We start from the raw sequence: 15,238 nt of genomic DNA on the forward strand, positions 1-15,238 counted from the left end.
GTTAATAGTTTTTGTGTTTTCATAAATAGACCTGACATTTTCAATAATTTTTCCTGTACTACCAGGACCAGTTCACCTGCCCAGATGAGTACGAGGACCCAGCAGTTTTGTATGAAGCCATACAGTCTTTTGAAGAAAAGGTGGTGATTTGTCACGAAGGGGACCCGGCCTGGCGCAGCGCTGTACTCTCCAACAGAGAGGAGCTGCTAACCCTGAGACACGTGGTAGATGAAGGAGCAGATGAATATAAAGTTATCATGCTCCACAAAAGCTACCTGAGCTTCAAGGTTATCAAGGTACATACACCATCTTTCTAATATTGCAGGAATTTAGGGCTGCAGTAACTAATATTATTTCTGGGTAATCTGGCCAAAAGGAGTTTAACAGAGTAGGGACTGGAGGCTAAACGAGCTGTCTTCAGTTGACTTCCATTTTGCACCTATATGTTTGTGTATCTGAACTGCCATTCCAGACTTTACTAGGGAGTAGCTGCAAAAGTTCCTAAAACCTGCTGGTGCGAGGACATGAGGCGTTTGCCCGCACAGCTATGGCCATTCTACCTAAATTGTGTAGTTCTGCAGCTCAAGTAGCGAACGTTTTCACATCATCCGCATTTTTAACCTACCTGTAGGTCAACAAGGAGTGCGTCAGAGGGCTTTGGGCTGGGCAGCAGCAGGAGCTTATTTTCTTACGCAATCGTAACCCGGAGAGAGGAAGCATCCAGAACAATAAACAGGTCTTGCGGAACTTAATTAATTCTTCGTGTGATCAGCCACTGGGATATCCAATGTACGTTTCCCCTTTAACCACCTCGTACCTTGGGACACACAGCCAACTGAGGAACATTTGGGGGGGACCTGTCAGTTTGGACAACATTAAAAAGTGGTTCAGATCCAAATGGTTAAGGTAGGTGGTTAAATTTTGTCTATGCAGATAGAGTCCTTGCTGTCTCACTTCCACTGTGTTTTCTGTTAGAGTAATTCCGTACTGTTATCTATGAGTAAAAAATCAATTGCAAAGAACTCAGAATATAACATAAAATGGCCCTACAGATACAGCAGAAAGCAAATTCATTAACTTGTTCATGCCTTTTAAGCAAAGCTTCCTCCATGTTCAACAAGATTCATTATCAAATCATTTAGCACACAGACATTTCCCTTATTTGAGGGAATTTTACTGCTTATGCCTTGTAAATAAGGGTATCTTTTCTGTAACTCGGTGACATGTCAGAACATGAAGAAGTGTGTCGGTGGGTTATGCTCCAAAGCTTTGGCAGTATAAATGACCATTCCCAAGTCATTGTTCTTGACCAAAACATATCTAAAAATGTACTTAACTATCCATCAAAGCTTCCTGACTTCCCCTAGGTATGCACGATCAGTATGTGACACATTCCATCTCTCATTCCTACATGCACTTTTTCATATAGCAATAACTCACTCCTGTCTCATTCCACCTGCCCTATCACCACTTGGCTGAAGAGAGGCAGGCGACCATGGAGAGACTATGGGAGCCAGCTTGCGTGCTTAGACCCATGATAAAATGCCACTGAGCTCCCCCCAGCCTACTCCTCCTGTTTGCTACTTGGTTGCCTCATGCAGAAGTTGATATTTAGAGATCGCTGTGATACTAAAGAATCCTAAGGTCCTGCAGGGCTCCAGAGCCACTTAGACAAGGAAAGATTTGGGCTGTGTCACATACAGTTGTATTCCAAATAAGCTTACCACATCATCATCTTTGTTGTCTCATAAAACATTAGAAGACCTGCAGCAGTATGAGAGTACAATTACACATTTTGAGGGTTCCTAACGTTGGTGGCACGGATTTTCATGCACAATAAATGGCTGACCGTGCGTGTGTTCCTGCCAACAGAATGCGGAAGGACTGCCACGCAGCTCACCATGAGAGGGGTAATGTTGAAGAGGTGGATAGTGGAGGGGGATCCTCCTCTAGCAGCAATTCTGCAGGCAATTCAAGCCAGAGCAGCAGCTCGCAGCCTACCAGAGATGGAACCCCTCAGTTGCAAGCTTCATCTCAAGAGGTCCACCAGCGTGCAGGTATTTGCACAATTTACTTGGCTTTTTCTGTAGTCTTCTCTGAAGGGGCTGCGTACGCAGATGCTTTTCAGGCGCGCTCATATCCAGTGATAACTTTCTAAAATAAGAGAGCGCTTTGTCTTTCCTAATGACCAAGCACATGTAAGAGATGGCTTGCTGATACCGTGCCAGGTGTTTACCAGGAGGGCTATTAGACAAATGTGATTCACCAGCGGTTCCACTGTCAAACTCCTTTATGTGTAATTTGTGGACTAGGAGGTGCCACTAACAATGCCAGAATGAGAAATGCAGATGGGAGGGAGTCTACATGTGTGATGCAGGGAGCCCTTACCACAGTGAACCCCTGCTTATTGTTGGCTGGGAACAGCAGAAGTGAAAGTATGCAGAAATCTTAATTATCTTGGAAGGACTATGATGATTTATTTGAGGAATTGGTTTGGCTGTTCATCAGTGCATGTGGAGAACAAAGAAATAGGAAATAACTTCTCATGTCTATACGGCGGTTACCAAGAGAAAATTAAATGTTGCCAATCATTCTGTCAACTAACAGCTGAGCCCTTCTCATATTAAACTGTGGATTCAAAAGTACTTCAGACGTATTCACGAGGTAGAACTACTGGCCTTCATATTTGAAATGTATGTTAAGTTTGGCAGTGGGCCACTGTGAGACCTGTCACTGTGGGATCAGGACTTGTAATATAAAGCCAATCACCTCAACCTTTGAACAAGTTGTGGCATTACTGTATAAATTAAAGCAGAGAACTAGAGGGGTATGACACTGGTTTGTTTCCTGTTACATCATTTTGACCTATCATTAAAGGTAGTGGACAGGACTGGAGAGAATCTTGCCCTGAATATAAATCATGTGGCAAGAATAAAATAACGTCTGTTTTTAATTGAGCCTAGCGTTAGAAGAATCCCCATGTGCATACTCCTAACTTGACATGGCAGTAATCAGAATGGCAAGCTTAATTGTAAAATAATGATTCTGAGCATGCCACAGCATAATGAAAGTTAATTGTGAGTTGTTTAAAAGAGCATATTGGGTGCCCAGAAAACCACAGTCAAGACAAAAGGTCACAGGTCACACTTGGTTAAGAAAAGCAACCTGGCTTTGAGGTAAAATGAAGAAATGCAAAACACATGCAAGGAAGTGGAAAACAGCAAATGCAAATCAGTATTGAGACCTAAGAGACCACTGATAAGAGAAAGAGAATGAAAGAAGAAGTTTCTGGCTAGTGCCACTAGGGACAAAAAGATGAAAGCAGGTTTGTGGCTGTTTATTTTTAAAGAGTATTAGAAGCAGAAGAAACCCTAACAGTGGTCTTGATCCATCACTATACAGAAGGGCGGAGTTGCCAATATGTAGAAAAGCAAAAAGAAATGTCTGGTTTGTATTGGGGAAAAATGCAGATGATCTCTTTCTGTGATCTGACCATGAAGCGGTTCCTTCCATCCTGACAGCTACAAAGAACATACAAGAGTGGCTATCAAAGCTATATGCTTAATTGAGCAAATCCAAATGACTCTCATTCAAGAAGGTTTTTAAGAAAGCTGGTTAAAAAGCAAACTCTGATCTTCAGTATCAGGACACTAAGGCAATACCAGAGGACTGAGGAAGAACCTATGCTACGTCGGTGGTTAAAAAACCAGAATGAATAGGGTGACCTAGGTAATGCATGTCTGTCAATCTGACTTTGGTTTAGGATGCTGCTGGCCTACCACACAGAGACCTAGGGCCCTAATTTAAGGAAGGACATTTTTAATTTAGAAGGAGTTCAAAGAAGAGCCAAAAAATGATCAAAGATCTGGGAAATACATCCTGTAGTGAAAGATTAAGAGCTTTCAAACAATTTATATTGTAAGAGGTGCTTTGATCATAGTCTGTAAGTACTTACCTAGGCAACAAATAGTGACCAAAGACCATTGATTCAAGCAGACTTGGATATAACAAAGCTAAACAAATTCAGATTTGGAATCAAGAACACATTTTTCACACTAGGAGTAAATAAACAGTGAAACAAGTGACTAAGTGTTGATGGATTCTCTGTGAATGGAGATAGTGGAGACATTTTTTAAAAATCACAGTAGTAATTAATAACACTATACAGGAATTAATTCCAGGAAGTTCCATGGCCCATGCTACATAGCACGGCTGACTAAGATGATGACAGCAATCCCTTCTAGACTCAGAATCTGTGAATCAAGTGCATTTCATGTTTTCGTATTTCATTTTGCAGCCTGGTGTCACTGAGTCTGCAAAATGCAATTAAAGCCCTATATAAAAGTGCGACCAAAATCAGAACCATTGGAAATGCCTGGGGTTCTCCCCCAAAGTGTCCTTATTTCATGATGCAGTTTATAGACCACCTTTTGTTTCCTAAGTGTTTTCAGAGACAGTTATTTATGTGTAAATGCGGGTGGTCTCCTGTCCAATGCTCTAACCACTGCATTTGGGATGAATATACAATACTTTTGGACAGAGGTCAGCTTGGCAATTTAAATCACAAACAGATGTTTGGCCACATTAGCCCCTGCACAAACTAACACACCACAGCCCCTCTGTTCTTAATTCCAGTCCGTTCGTTTTATTTAAAAAGGGTAACATATTAAAATAACCATCAGATGCAGAAACCAAAGCACTTCAGTAAAACTCCAGAGTTTGAAGAACCTGAATCCCCAGGAGGCCAGACGTGTGCCGAGGTGACAGCCAGGCTTGAACCCCCATCACAGTGTGTGCCCTCCCCACTGATCACGTCTGAAGTGCAGAAGACACTCGCAACGTGGCACACAGAAGCCATATGCATCTGTCCCATTGCTCTCAAGCAGAGATCTTGGGCTCTTATTACAAAGAACGCTGCTTTGCATTCCATCTTAGGAAATTATTTTTTTTTATTGTTTGGAGTGTAAAAGTAGAACTAAAGAAACATTGTAAGTGGCGTGTGAAAGTGTCTAGTGCTTGCCAAACCAACTCTGTTTTAGTCCAACTAAAGAGCTCCAGTCAGGTTGTGGCCCAGCTCTGCCATCTGACTCCGTGCCAAGTTACCTAAAGGCTTTCTGCTTCAGCATCTCAAAAATGGAGCTAATGATACCAGCCTCTGGAAAGCAGGTCTGTGGATATAAACCAGCATGTTTCAGCTATATAATGTAAAAAATTTGGATATGAAATTCTGCATTACTGGAACCCTCATGAATTCAGCAGTCAGCATTTCTAGAAGATAGTGTGAGATTTATATTCCTCTATGCCTGCAAAATTTCATTATCTGGAGGAGTTTCAGTACTTCCCTCCCCTGCATAGTTTGGGTATTGGGAAAAAACAAAGCAAAAAAAAAAATTACCAACAACCTGGACATGCCTGCCAGAAAAACTTGTTTCTGTGTTGATAGCTCTCAACAGATTTTCTGGCATCAATGCCCTACCCCACAGCTACAGCGAGAAAACCAAAATGCCAGCTTGTGTTAGTGTTTGGAGTTTCCTGGAAAGCAAAAAAGCCAAGGAGGCACTCGCATGAGTGGGTATTTGTTGCATAAGCCTGGGTTAGAGCCTATCTGCAGAAACAGCCAATTCTTTTGGGACCTGTGGCGCATGCCAGCCCGCTGCATGCTACCTGCAGAGTGCCTGGGTGCAAGCAGGTATCTGGTAGGTTCACTGGGCAATAAGGTGACAGATTTTTCATTCTATGCCTATTTAAATATGCAAGCAAAACAAATACAGAAATTATTAGTTTGAACAACATGAGGTGTTGATATAAATTTTATAAATGGGGGTGTATAGGTACAGGAAAACAGAAGTTGTCTAGGCACGCCAGAATTACTTATCTAATCTGTTCTCTGTATCCAACAATGGCTGCATTGAGGTGCTTCACAGAACGGGGCAAGGGCACTATGTGGGTCTCCTTCAGACCTGCAACAGACTACCCGAACTAGAAGTGTTCACGTCTTTTCAGTCTGTGACATACTGTAAATATCACTCCTGGAACTCAGATATAGTTTAAAATCAGTCTTAAAAACTATCTTGTGCCCTGAATGCTGTAGTCTTCCACTGGACTGGATTCTCATTCTCTTTCCCCACACGCAGGAATAATTCTTTTTAATGTGCCATTTTAACTATCAGTTTTTTGGTTTTCCTTTTACATTTAATTATACCAAGCAGTTTCAGGTGGGTATTCAACATCCCCTACTTTAGTGTGGTTGTCAAAGGGCAGTAAAGTTACAGCAACACTATGCTCAGGCATTCACTGGGCTGGTTAAAATGTCTGTGGCAGAATAGGTGTGAGCCTCTGATTATTGTACTTTCCTTGAGGTATCTTCTCATTTTCCTCTCTTTTGACTCAGTGCAGAACCGCTGGAACTATTGTGACCAAAAGCTATAACCCCTGCAGTGGAAAACACAGAAAAGGTTCATAGGTTTAGCAATCTGTAATTTCTGTTATTCTTGGGATTCCTATGCTGCTAAAACCAGTAGTAATATGCCAATAGTAATATGTACTCATGGGACACTGTCAACAGCATGTATTTCATCAGGATGCCACTTACTTAAATATATTTATCTTTCTTTTAAAGGTAGGAGAAAAGCCAGGAGTCAGTCTGTCCACGCGCACACTGCTTCAAACCAAAGGCCCCCTGCTTCAAGTCACTCTGGACCAATTGCAGAAAGCCGCCAGCCTTTCATCCAAACATCTACATCTGCCCATGAAATTGCCCAAAGGCTTTCTAGTAGTCAGCTGTCATTCCACAACTCAGCAACGTCTGTGTTTTCCCAGTCCCCTGCTGTTCCTGTTGCTGGCCAGCTGACTGTGCAGGACCGAGCTGCAGCAATGCTCAGGTCCAGTCTGGCCTCTTCCACCAGCTCAACTCTCAGCCTGCTGTTCGGCAAGAGAAGTTTTTCAAGTGCTTTGGTGATTTCTGGGCTCTCTGCTGCAGATGGAGGTAACACCAGTGACACCCAGTCGTCCAGCAGTATGAATATTGCCATGGGTCCATCTGCTAGAGCAGCAAGTCAAGCAGCTCGGGTAAGGATGAAGCCAAAACAGCAGTACTAAGCGTGAGCTGCTGTCCTGCTTTCCTATCAGTTCCTGAACCGTCCTCACCACTGTTTGGTTTCTTCCTTCTCGCTGGTCAGGCAATAGTCTTTTCCAAAACAATGGCAAGAGTTTGGTATCTGTTTTGAATTTTGCTGTATCGCAATGAAATAAGACACACAATGAAATATAGTGTGTAGATGAGTGATGTATTTGTAAGTAATACACAAGTTGGCTGTTAAGCACACGCCTGAAACTGCAAGCTGGGGCAAAGTCCCTCTTCCCTTCACTTAGACAAGGGACTTAAGTCTCCACCTTTTGCAGCCCAGGTGATGAGTACCATCATAAGCAGACTAAATAGCTCCTTCCTTGCTTGCTTACACAGGACTTAATTATTTGTACAAAGAGGAATGGTTCCCACTGAACAGCGCACTTGTTCTGTCCCTCTCTCTGTCCAGAAATTCAATCCAGGACCTGAAATCTTGTTGCTGAAAGGGCTAGTCAAAGGAGGTCTGTAGGAAATACTTCCCAAAGGAAACGTGCATGCCCTGTGATTCAGCATTTTCTAACAGCAAAACAGTACACACAAAGAACTTCCAGCCCTCTTCCCAGTAGGCTTCCAGTTCTATTCCCATCTTCCCTAAACAATTCAATGCACATAATAGCGTTATTGTTTTACTGTCTACTTAAGTATATTTATTTAACTTGGGTTGCCATCAGTTGCTGTCCTGAATTTTGAAACTTGCACCTCAACACTACAGTAATGTGAGAAGATGGATGGGAGATAAAGGGCAACTGCAATTAGAGGTTGACTGACAACATAATTAAGACAGACTTTCACGTTTGGCCTATCAAAGTGGAAACTAAATTGGCAACAGGGGAAGGCTGTGGATATGGAAAGTCCAGAACACTTTTCTGCTGCTAGCATTCTGAACTGTGTATAACTTCCCTAGTTTTGAAAGAATTCTCCAAAGTTTGAGCTCCTCAGCCTGTGTATTTTGCTCTCAACCCAAAAATACCATGTATGGTACAGTTCCCTGGAGTTCTGCCATGAACTTCAACAGAAAGTGACTGAACGTTACTCATCGGGGTCCAATCCTGCTTTATTACTCTAATGAGCATTAATAATGTTTCTACATGTACAGCTGAACCTATCAAACGACAAGGCATAATTCCAGTTCTCAACAGTTTATAGCCTAATTTGCAAGAACTCAGCCAGCCTGCAACACTGAGCACTAATGGTAGGATTCACCTTGCCTAACTTTAAGCCATCTAAAATCTGGGCATGAAGCCTCAGTCGATTGTTGGTGTGGCCTCTGTATTCAGGGGAGAGGACAATCCACTTCATCCTTACAGCTGTCAGGAAGAAATCTTCCCCTGGGACGCTCATAGCTCTCTGTCAGCCACTGACAGCTTAGAGGATACACTAAGACTACATGGTTAAATTTAGATGAGGCCAATCCCTGGCCAAAGTAACTGCTCAGAGTCCAGGTGCCTATTCGATTGAAAGTGGTAAGGAGGAAATGTTTTCTTTAAATGTTAACACAGCACAGTTCTGGAAAGCTTTTATACTAATGGACTCCTTACAATGGGGTGACACTGTGCATGACATTTTCAGGCTGATAACTGCTTTCCAGTTTGGATGAAAAGGTTTCTTTGTAAGCTGGATTTAAAATCTGGTGTATAAAGCAAGCCCCAGAGCAACCCAATTTACTTCTTAAAGTCCGCCCTACTTGGAGCAGTGCTTTGGACTGGATGACCTCCAGAAGTCCTTCTCAGTCCAAATTATTTTACAGCTCTCCATACATGTACATCTTTGGTATTGAACCTCTTGCTCCTGGTCTGTTTTTCTCTCCAAATTTGTGTGTTACACAGTGTGACGGGTACCTCTCTTCCAAAGTCCCTTGTGAATAATGTATGTTACAAATCTCATGCAGTTTCACCAAACAACACTCTTAAATCATTTCTTAACTTTTTTCACCTATCACTTCAAAAAAATAGCTGAAGTGTTACTTAGAAATTTCCTAAACTAGTTGACTTTTTTTTTCTTTCTTTCATTCCAGCAACTCACCGAGACCTGTGAAGCAACTGATAATGCTACAGAACGCAGACCACGGCGAGAGGCAGGTCCAGCCCATGCCATATTCATGAGTCAGAACCTGGAGTGCAGAAGGGCCAGCCAAGAAGATATGGCCCTGGAAGACACTGCTTCTCAGCAAAGCCTGTCTGAGGAGCAGTAAGGAGTATTCCTAGCGCAAGGGCCACACGCTTCTTAGAATTTAATAAAGACAGCGTTAGGTGAGGGAGCTGCACGAGGATTTCAGTTTTTTCAAATGTAACAAGCAACCTCCTGATGTTTATTTTTCTAACTTCTACACAAGGATACTATGGGGCAGATGTTCTTCAGCTAAAGGCCTTGCCATGAGTAGGGTTGAAAGATGTCCTGAAAGACACACAGTGCCACTTCAACTCAGGTCCATGTAAATCCAAGAACAATGAATACAACCTGTTTTAACGTTCCTTCCCCTGGAATGGTTGGAATCACAAATGAATACAGTGGGAAATACTAATACAACTCAGTGAAAAGCACACAAGATATCTCTTTCCTGCCATAACTAAACAGCTGATTGCATGCAAACTAATTGGCATTTGATATATAACATATAGCAAAGGCAACTTTGAACAGAAGCAATGAATACTTAAAAAGATAGTACAACATGTACTGTAACATTACAGCTAAATCTGACTTCTTTTTTTTTTCCCAACAGCAAATATTTTTCTTTTAACATGTTTATGCAGGTGGTAATTCTGAATAGCAACATAGCATCACAGATTGATATACTGCATGCAGGCATATTGAAATATTGTGTGAACAAGCCATGCTACACAGACTAACAAAAGTCAAGTGTGAGGAAAGTATTCAGTGCATGGAAAGCCTTCAAAGCATATGGTGCACCTTACTTGCAAAGAAAGCAGCTTTGCATAAACAGCTGCTCTTAGGTATTATCTCATGCTCCTGTTTGGTCTACAGTAGTGTTTCTCAAATTCCAGGCAACAGCCCCTTAGGAGCTGCAAAAGGGCCCAGAGGAATGCTCCTCAAGGACAGGAAAGTGCAAAGCAGGCTGTAATTATTGTGTGAAAGTGTTTGCATTAGGAAGGGAACAGGTAGATGCCTTTAATTGCTGGACACAGCTCAGTGTCCATAAACACTTGTGGCCAGTAATTACAGATCATTCTGATCTCCCTCCCCCAGAGAAACTGAGCTGCTGCCAATTTAATAGTTGCATAAAGACAGATGATGCAAAAAGGGAGGCCATGCTTTCACAAAGTTTGAAAAACACCGATTTACAGGAATGCATGACTACTTTGGAAGTCAAAAAGCTACAAATCCTTTCTCTACTCTACTGTCTAACACACATTCATTTTTTTTTTAAATTAAAAAAATTGCAGCTATCAGTGTCTTGCTGTTCCTCTTTACTGTAACTACCATAGATTGTTTCTAATTCTCAACACGATTATGTGCAGCCAGGCTGTCTTGTCCCAATTAACAAGAAAGATTTAACAAGAGATACTGTAGCTAAGTCTCATTACTGCTAGGCAATACACAGTTGCATTCTGAGCTTCCTACTGTGCCACACTTAAGATCTGAGTAGTAGAACTAAATAACACCTAGTGGAAATAAAATGATCCAAGTATGTTTTGTGTGGCAGCAGTTTTTGGGTTTTCTTTTTTATTTTGAATTGTTTTCACTTACTTTCTGCCTCATGAAATTGAGAAATCTATTGGTTTTCTTCCACTTCAGATCTTGATGAATTGGTTATTTGTAAAGCTCGGCACAATCTAAACAAAATTCTGCTCACGTTTGCACAGGCAAAAGCAGAATATTCATGTACAGCCCCCTGGGACACATGGTCATCAGTGCAGTTTAGGTCCTACTAATGTCTCCTCCAGCACCCAGGTGTGATGTGGAAGAGGAAATTGAATCCAGCTCCCTTCTGATCATTTCTAGTTTCGTACCTCTCCTCTCGCCACCCTCCTCATGAAGTGCTTCATTACAAATAAAGGATGGAGATTATACAGGTAGGTGGAAGGTTCTTCCTAACAGCCACCAGCCCCATTTCTTTCTTGGGCACTTGTGCATGGCAGTCTAAGACAAACCATCACTACTTTGTTCTCCTAAGCCCTGCCTTGCTTGAAGGCAGGGCAAACAGGTGACTGGAAAACACTGAAAACTTTACCATATTCAGTTATCCTCACTTAGGCCTCTAATTTTCACATCTTTAACTTTAGCTTGAATTGATTTCCATGAAAAATAAGTAACTCCAGTAGTCCCAATTAACATAAATTATTCTATATACCCAACGCAAGCATACTAAACCAGACTGGGAAACAGCTGCACAAATCCTTCCAGTGGCAAAGCTGCTGTATCTGCTTAGCGCAGCCCGAGGCCCAGCACCACATCTTCTGTAAGAGACTCTACAAGTCTTACGCTGTAAAGCTGTCTCCACAGCCTCTGGTCCTCGCCCTAAGTTAACGCAGCTGCCTCACAGTTCCTGCCTTAGTTCAAGCCACTGGCCCCTGGAGCGTAAACTCCCTGGGGACAGCAGTGTGCCCTGCAGCTCAGCCTCTGCACAGGGTGGCTGCCAGAAAAGGCACGTGCTAACTCTTTTGTTGAGGCACAGTGCACAAGCAGGGCACAGCAGGAGTCCAAGTAAGATTCAAAAATCAGTTCCTTTTCGTAGCCATGTCTTACAGTTTTCATTTTGCTTGAAGCTGTTACTTTAGCACAGTGGGTTGAAAAACTCCCAAGAACGACCACTAACAGTAACAAAGACAAAAAAATAGAAGATGACAGAACAAAGTCTCCCAGGTTATATATCTCCACAGTTTTGGAAATAGTCTGCTGTTATTAAGACTACTACTATATGCAGTGTTTTTAAATATGTGCCAATCCTACAGAATAATCAGACAGGACGGTTAGAAATAAAAACCTGGAACTACCTACGAGGTTGTACTGATTAAGTGTATCTTAGACCTCCCCCCATGTCTGCATGAGGCAGAGAGACCCGATTACTCTGTACGTGACAGAATATGCATTTAAGGCTGTGAGACACACAAAGCTAACAAATGGGTACCTAACCTTTGCACAAGGCCTGATTTCAACAGCAGCCTGCTCGGAACAGCTCCACATAGCACCAAAAGGCACCTGAGCCCATAGGAATGGTATTCTCAGCACCAGTACCTACAGATACACAAAGGCTCTAAGCCATACTTTCAGTCCTGCAAGACCTAAGCAGCTTGATACCTAACCTCACACACGAGGTGCTTCAGAACTGCAAGATGGAGGTACCCATGACACCTCAGGAAACCCACTTTTGGGGCAGTTTTGGGCTCTGAATTAAAGGCAACTTTCACTGCTTTTACATCAGCCACAGCACTAATGATTGATAGGTTTCAAAGTGCCTAACACTGTTGCTAAAACTTGGCGCTGAAGTTGCTCAGGCTGAACAGTTTGCCCACATTACATGCCTGATCTCTTACCACAGCTGTGATGCAGGAAGGGTGGCTGCCACCACCACCACCTAAGTATCTTTTATAGGCAGTTCCATTTTGGGTCAGTTTTCAAGATTCAAGTACTATGCTTGAATTTTTCCAGAGCTGCAGAGGCCACTTACTCAGCAGGGGCTGAAGGCAGAAGCCTGCCTGATGCTCATTCAGCCAGCCCAGAACCTTCTTGTTTCTACAACCTGAAAGCAGCGATACTCCAGCCTCACTTAGCAAGCTGAATGCATCGTTTGAGGAAATCAAGTGCTGAATCCACAAAAGCATTTGGTACATGCAATTCTTTCACAGAAACATCAAAAGGGCTGAACAGATGGAGGCCCTATCTGCCCCTGGCCCCAGCTCAACCCCAGATAACATCACCGCTGCTGAAAAGAAACATCAGGAGTGATTTTCCCTCAGCAGTCCCTCGCAACCAGAGAGCAGAGAGGAACAGAAAGTACAGCAGGCTAAAGGAGGGAGGATAACCAGTATATGGTAAAACAAGGACAAACACAGTACTTCAGCATTACATGTGGTATACTCGCCCCCTCCCATTGTTTTCCTAAACTTTCCTTTTTACTAATAGGCTCTTCTTTACATCATACAGTAAAAGCCAGGTGCTATGTTCCCTAAAGGTAAAACACGGCCAAAAATCTGGTAAAAAGACTTCTAGTAACGTTTCACCGAAGCCAACCACAAGCTGCTGAACTGCTCACATCCACCAGGTAAGCCGACAAGCCCCCAGCCTGGCCTTCAGCTCAGCTGTTTCCCACCACAGCAAGCAAGCAGGAAACAGTGATGGGTGCAACGTATAAAGTTTGCTTCCATTCATCCAAAAATACAAATGCTGGAGGTCCTACTGTTCCCTCCATTGTGAAATGTCATACAAACTTCTTCCCCGTGAGGCACTGGAGTTCTCATTGCAAAGTCTCACCTCATTTCCATAGACAAAAAGTCTTGGCATTCATTGCATTTAAGACAACTGTTAACAAAAAGGACTTAACAGTGTGAGTTGTTTTCCCTCAGCAAGATGGCCAGATACTCTCAATATCTATGAATCACATTCTGAAACCATTATGTTCTTAGGACTCTCTGTGATGTCATTTGCAGCTTTTTTTAAAAGCTATTTATTAGAATAAAGCAAAAAATGTCACCTGCATTTGGCTCCAACTCACCAGCTGACTGCTCTTTTGCCGGGGAATTTTAACTTAAAGATTAGATGAATTTTGTGCAGCTCATTTTAGAAGATTAGAATTACCAGTGAAACTCTCTAGCATGTAATAATCATCTTCTCATCAATGCATATTTTTTAACTACCCAATTATTGCCATATTTAGATTTACTCCCTGGATTGCGAGCTGGTATTTAATCACAATGTTTCAGTAGTGCTTGTACATCCTTAAATCTGCAACACAGACATATTACTTGTAATTAACTTTGCAGTAGGTCCAGTGTTAAAGATTCACCTCTCACTTTCATCCTTCTCAGTTTTACAAGTCAAAAATTGCCTAATGCATGATAAATAATGCAGGCCCCATTTATTCCATGCTGTGTGCAATTTTATGTTGGAATTACAAGCCTCCTTGCCAAAAATCTCCTTGATTCTCAGGCTTCGAGAGAATAATTGGTACCTCATATTCTCCCCTTTTTTGCACCAATTAAAACCTGCAGGTGCACTAACATTGTCATCTGGAATCTTGCTGGTACATCAGAGGTTATTTTCACCAAATGTGTGCTATTAGTGAAATCAGCCCATCAGGGGAGTTGTGAGTGCTCTGTTGTTAAAATGCTCTCAAGGCCTTCCAAATGCTTTACTAGTGCAAGACCAGACAATAAATTTTTACCTCTAAAGTAAACACAGGGTGTCATAGAAACTAAGTTTAGTTGGAAATACTACTTTTCTCACCCACTCCATGTATATTTGAAACAGGCAAATCGCTTTTTCAGGACTGTCTCAGATTCAAAGGCCAGACATGACTGTTAAGGTCATCTAGGATCTGCTGAACACAAGACCACAACATTTCTCATTCTTTCTCTTGAAAAACTCTATCTCGGAGAGCTGGGCTTAAAAAATGACAACAAATTAAAGAGTCTCACCAATCTTGACATAGGTAACAGAAGACAATATTAGTAGCAAAAATACCCTTTGATTTAAAAGATCTGACACTTCACAGTTCCAGTGAAGGAAAAATCCACTTCCATTTTGGAAGTTTTTCCTGTTGACTACCTACCCTCACTACAAAAGGTCTTCCCTGCATTGTTTTAAAATGCTTTAAAAGTACTATAAGCACACTGGCCACGTTCCCCAAACTTGTTGTTCTGATTCTTTTTTTCCAGTCTGCTAGATGATGGGACTACAGTAGGCATCTGGAATTTGAAAAATTGAACTCTGCCATCATTCCTGAAGGAACTCCCCTGTCCAGCCTCTATGGAGAAGTGTCAAATATCTCCCATTTTATTTAGCTTTAAAGGTCAGTCTTCATTTAAGACTCAACTGCAGTCCCATTAAAACCTTGCTAGACTTTGGGTAATTATTTCATAATTGCAAGAACTATTCTTTTGCAGCATATTTCACAGCTTCAGAGACTATGCTGAAAGAGCAGGACATCCAACGCTT

The 15,238-nt window shown here is 42.1% G+C and overlaps 1 protein-coding gene across 1 annotated transcript in view; it reads left to right on the forward strand.

Moving 5' to 3' along the window:
• PCNX2 (pecanex 2) overlaps positions 1-10,772 on the forward strand; it is a 159,806-nt gene extending 149,034 nt beyond the window's left edge. The window contains exons 30-34 of the mRNA XM_040597716.1: positions 66-296; positions 632-906; positions 1,873-2,057; positions 6,620-7,068; positions 9,141-10,772. Of these exons, the coding sequence (XP_040453650.1) occupies positions 66-296; positions 632-906; positions 1,873-2,057; positions 6,620-7,068; positions 9,141-9,317 (1,317 nt within the window). The 3' untranslated portion in view covers positions 9,318-10,772. The remainder of the gene's footprint in view (positions 1-65; positions 297-631; positions 907-1,872; positions 2,058-6,619; positions 7,069-9,140) is intronic.
• Positions 10,773-15,238: the final 4,466 nt, after the last annotated feature.

The sequence above is a fragment of the Falco naumanni genome, chromosome 6, assembly GCF_017639655.2.
Source record: "Falco naumanni isolate bFalNau1 chromosome 6, bFalNau1.pat, whole genome shotgun sequence".
Taxonomy (NCBI): Eukaryota; Metazoa; Chordata; class Aves; order Falconiformes; family Falconidae; genus Falco; species Falco naumanni.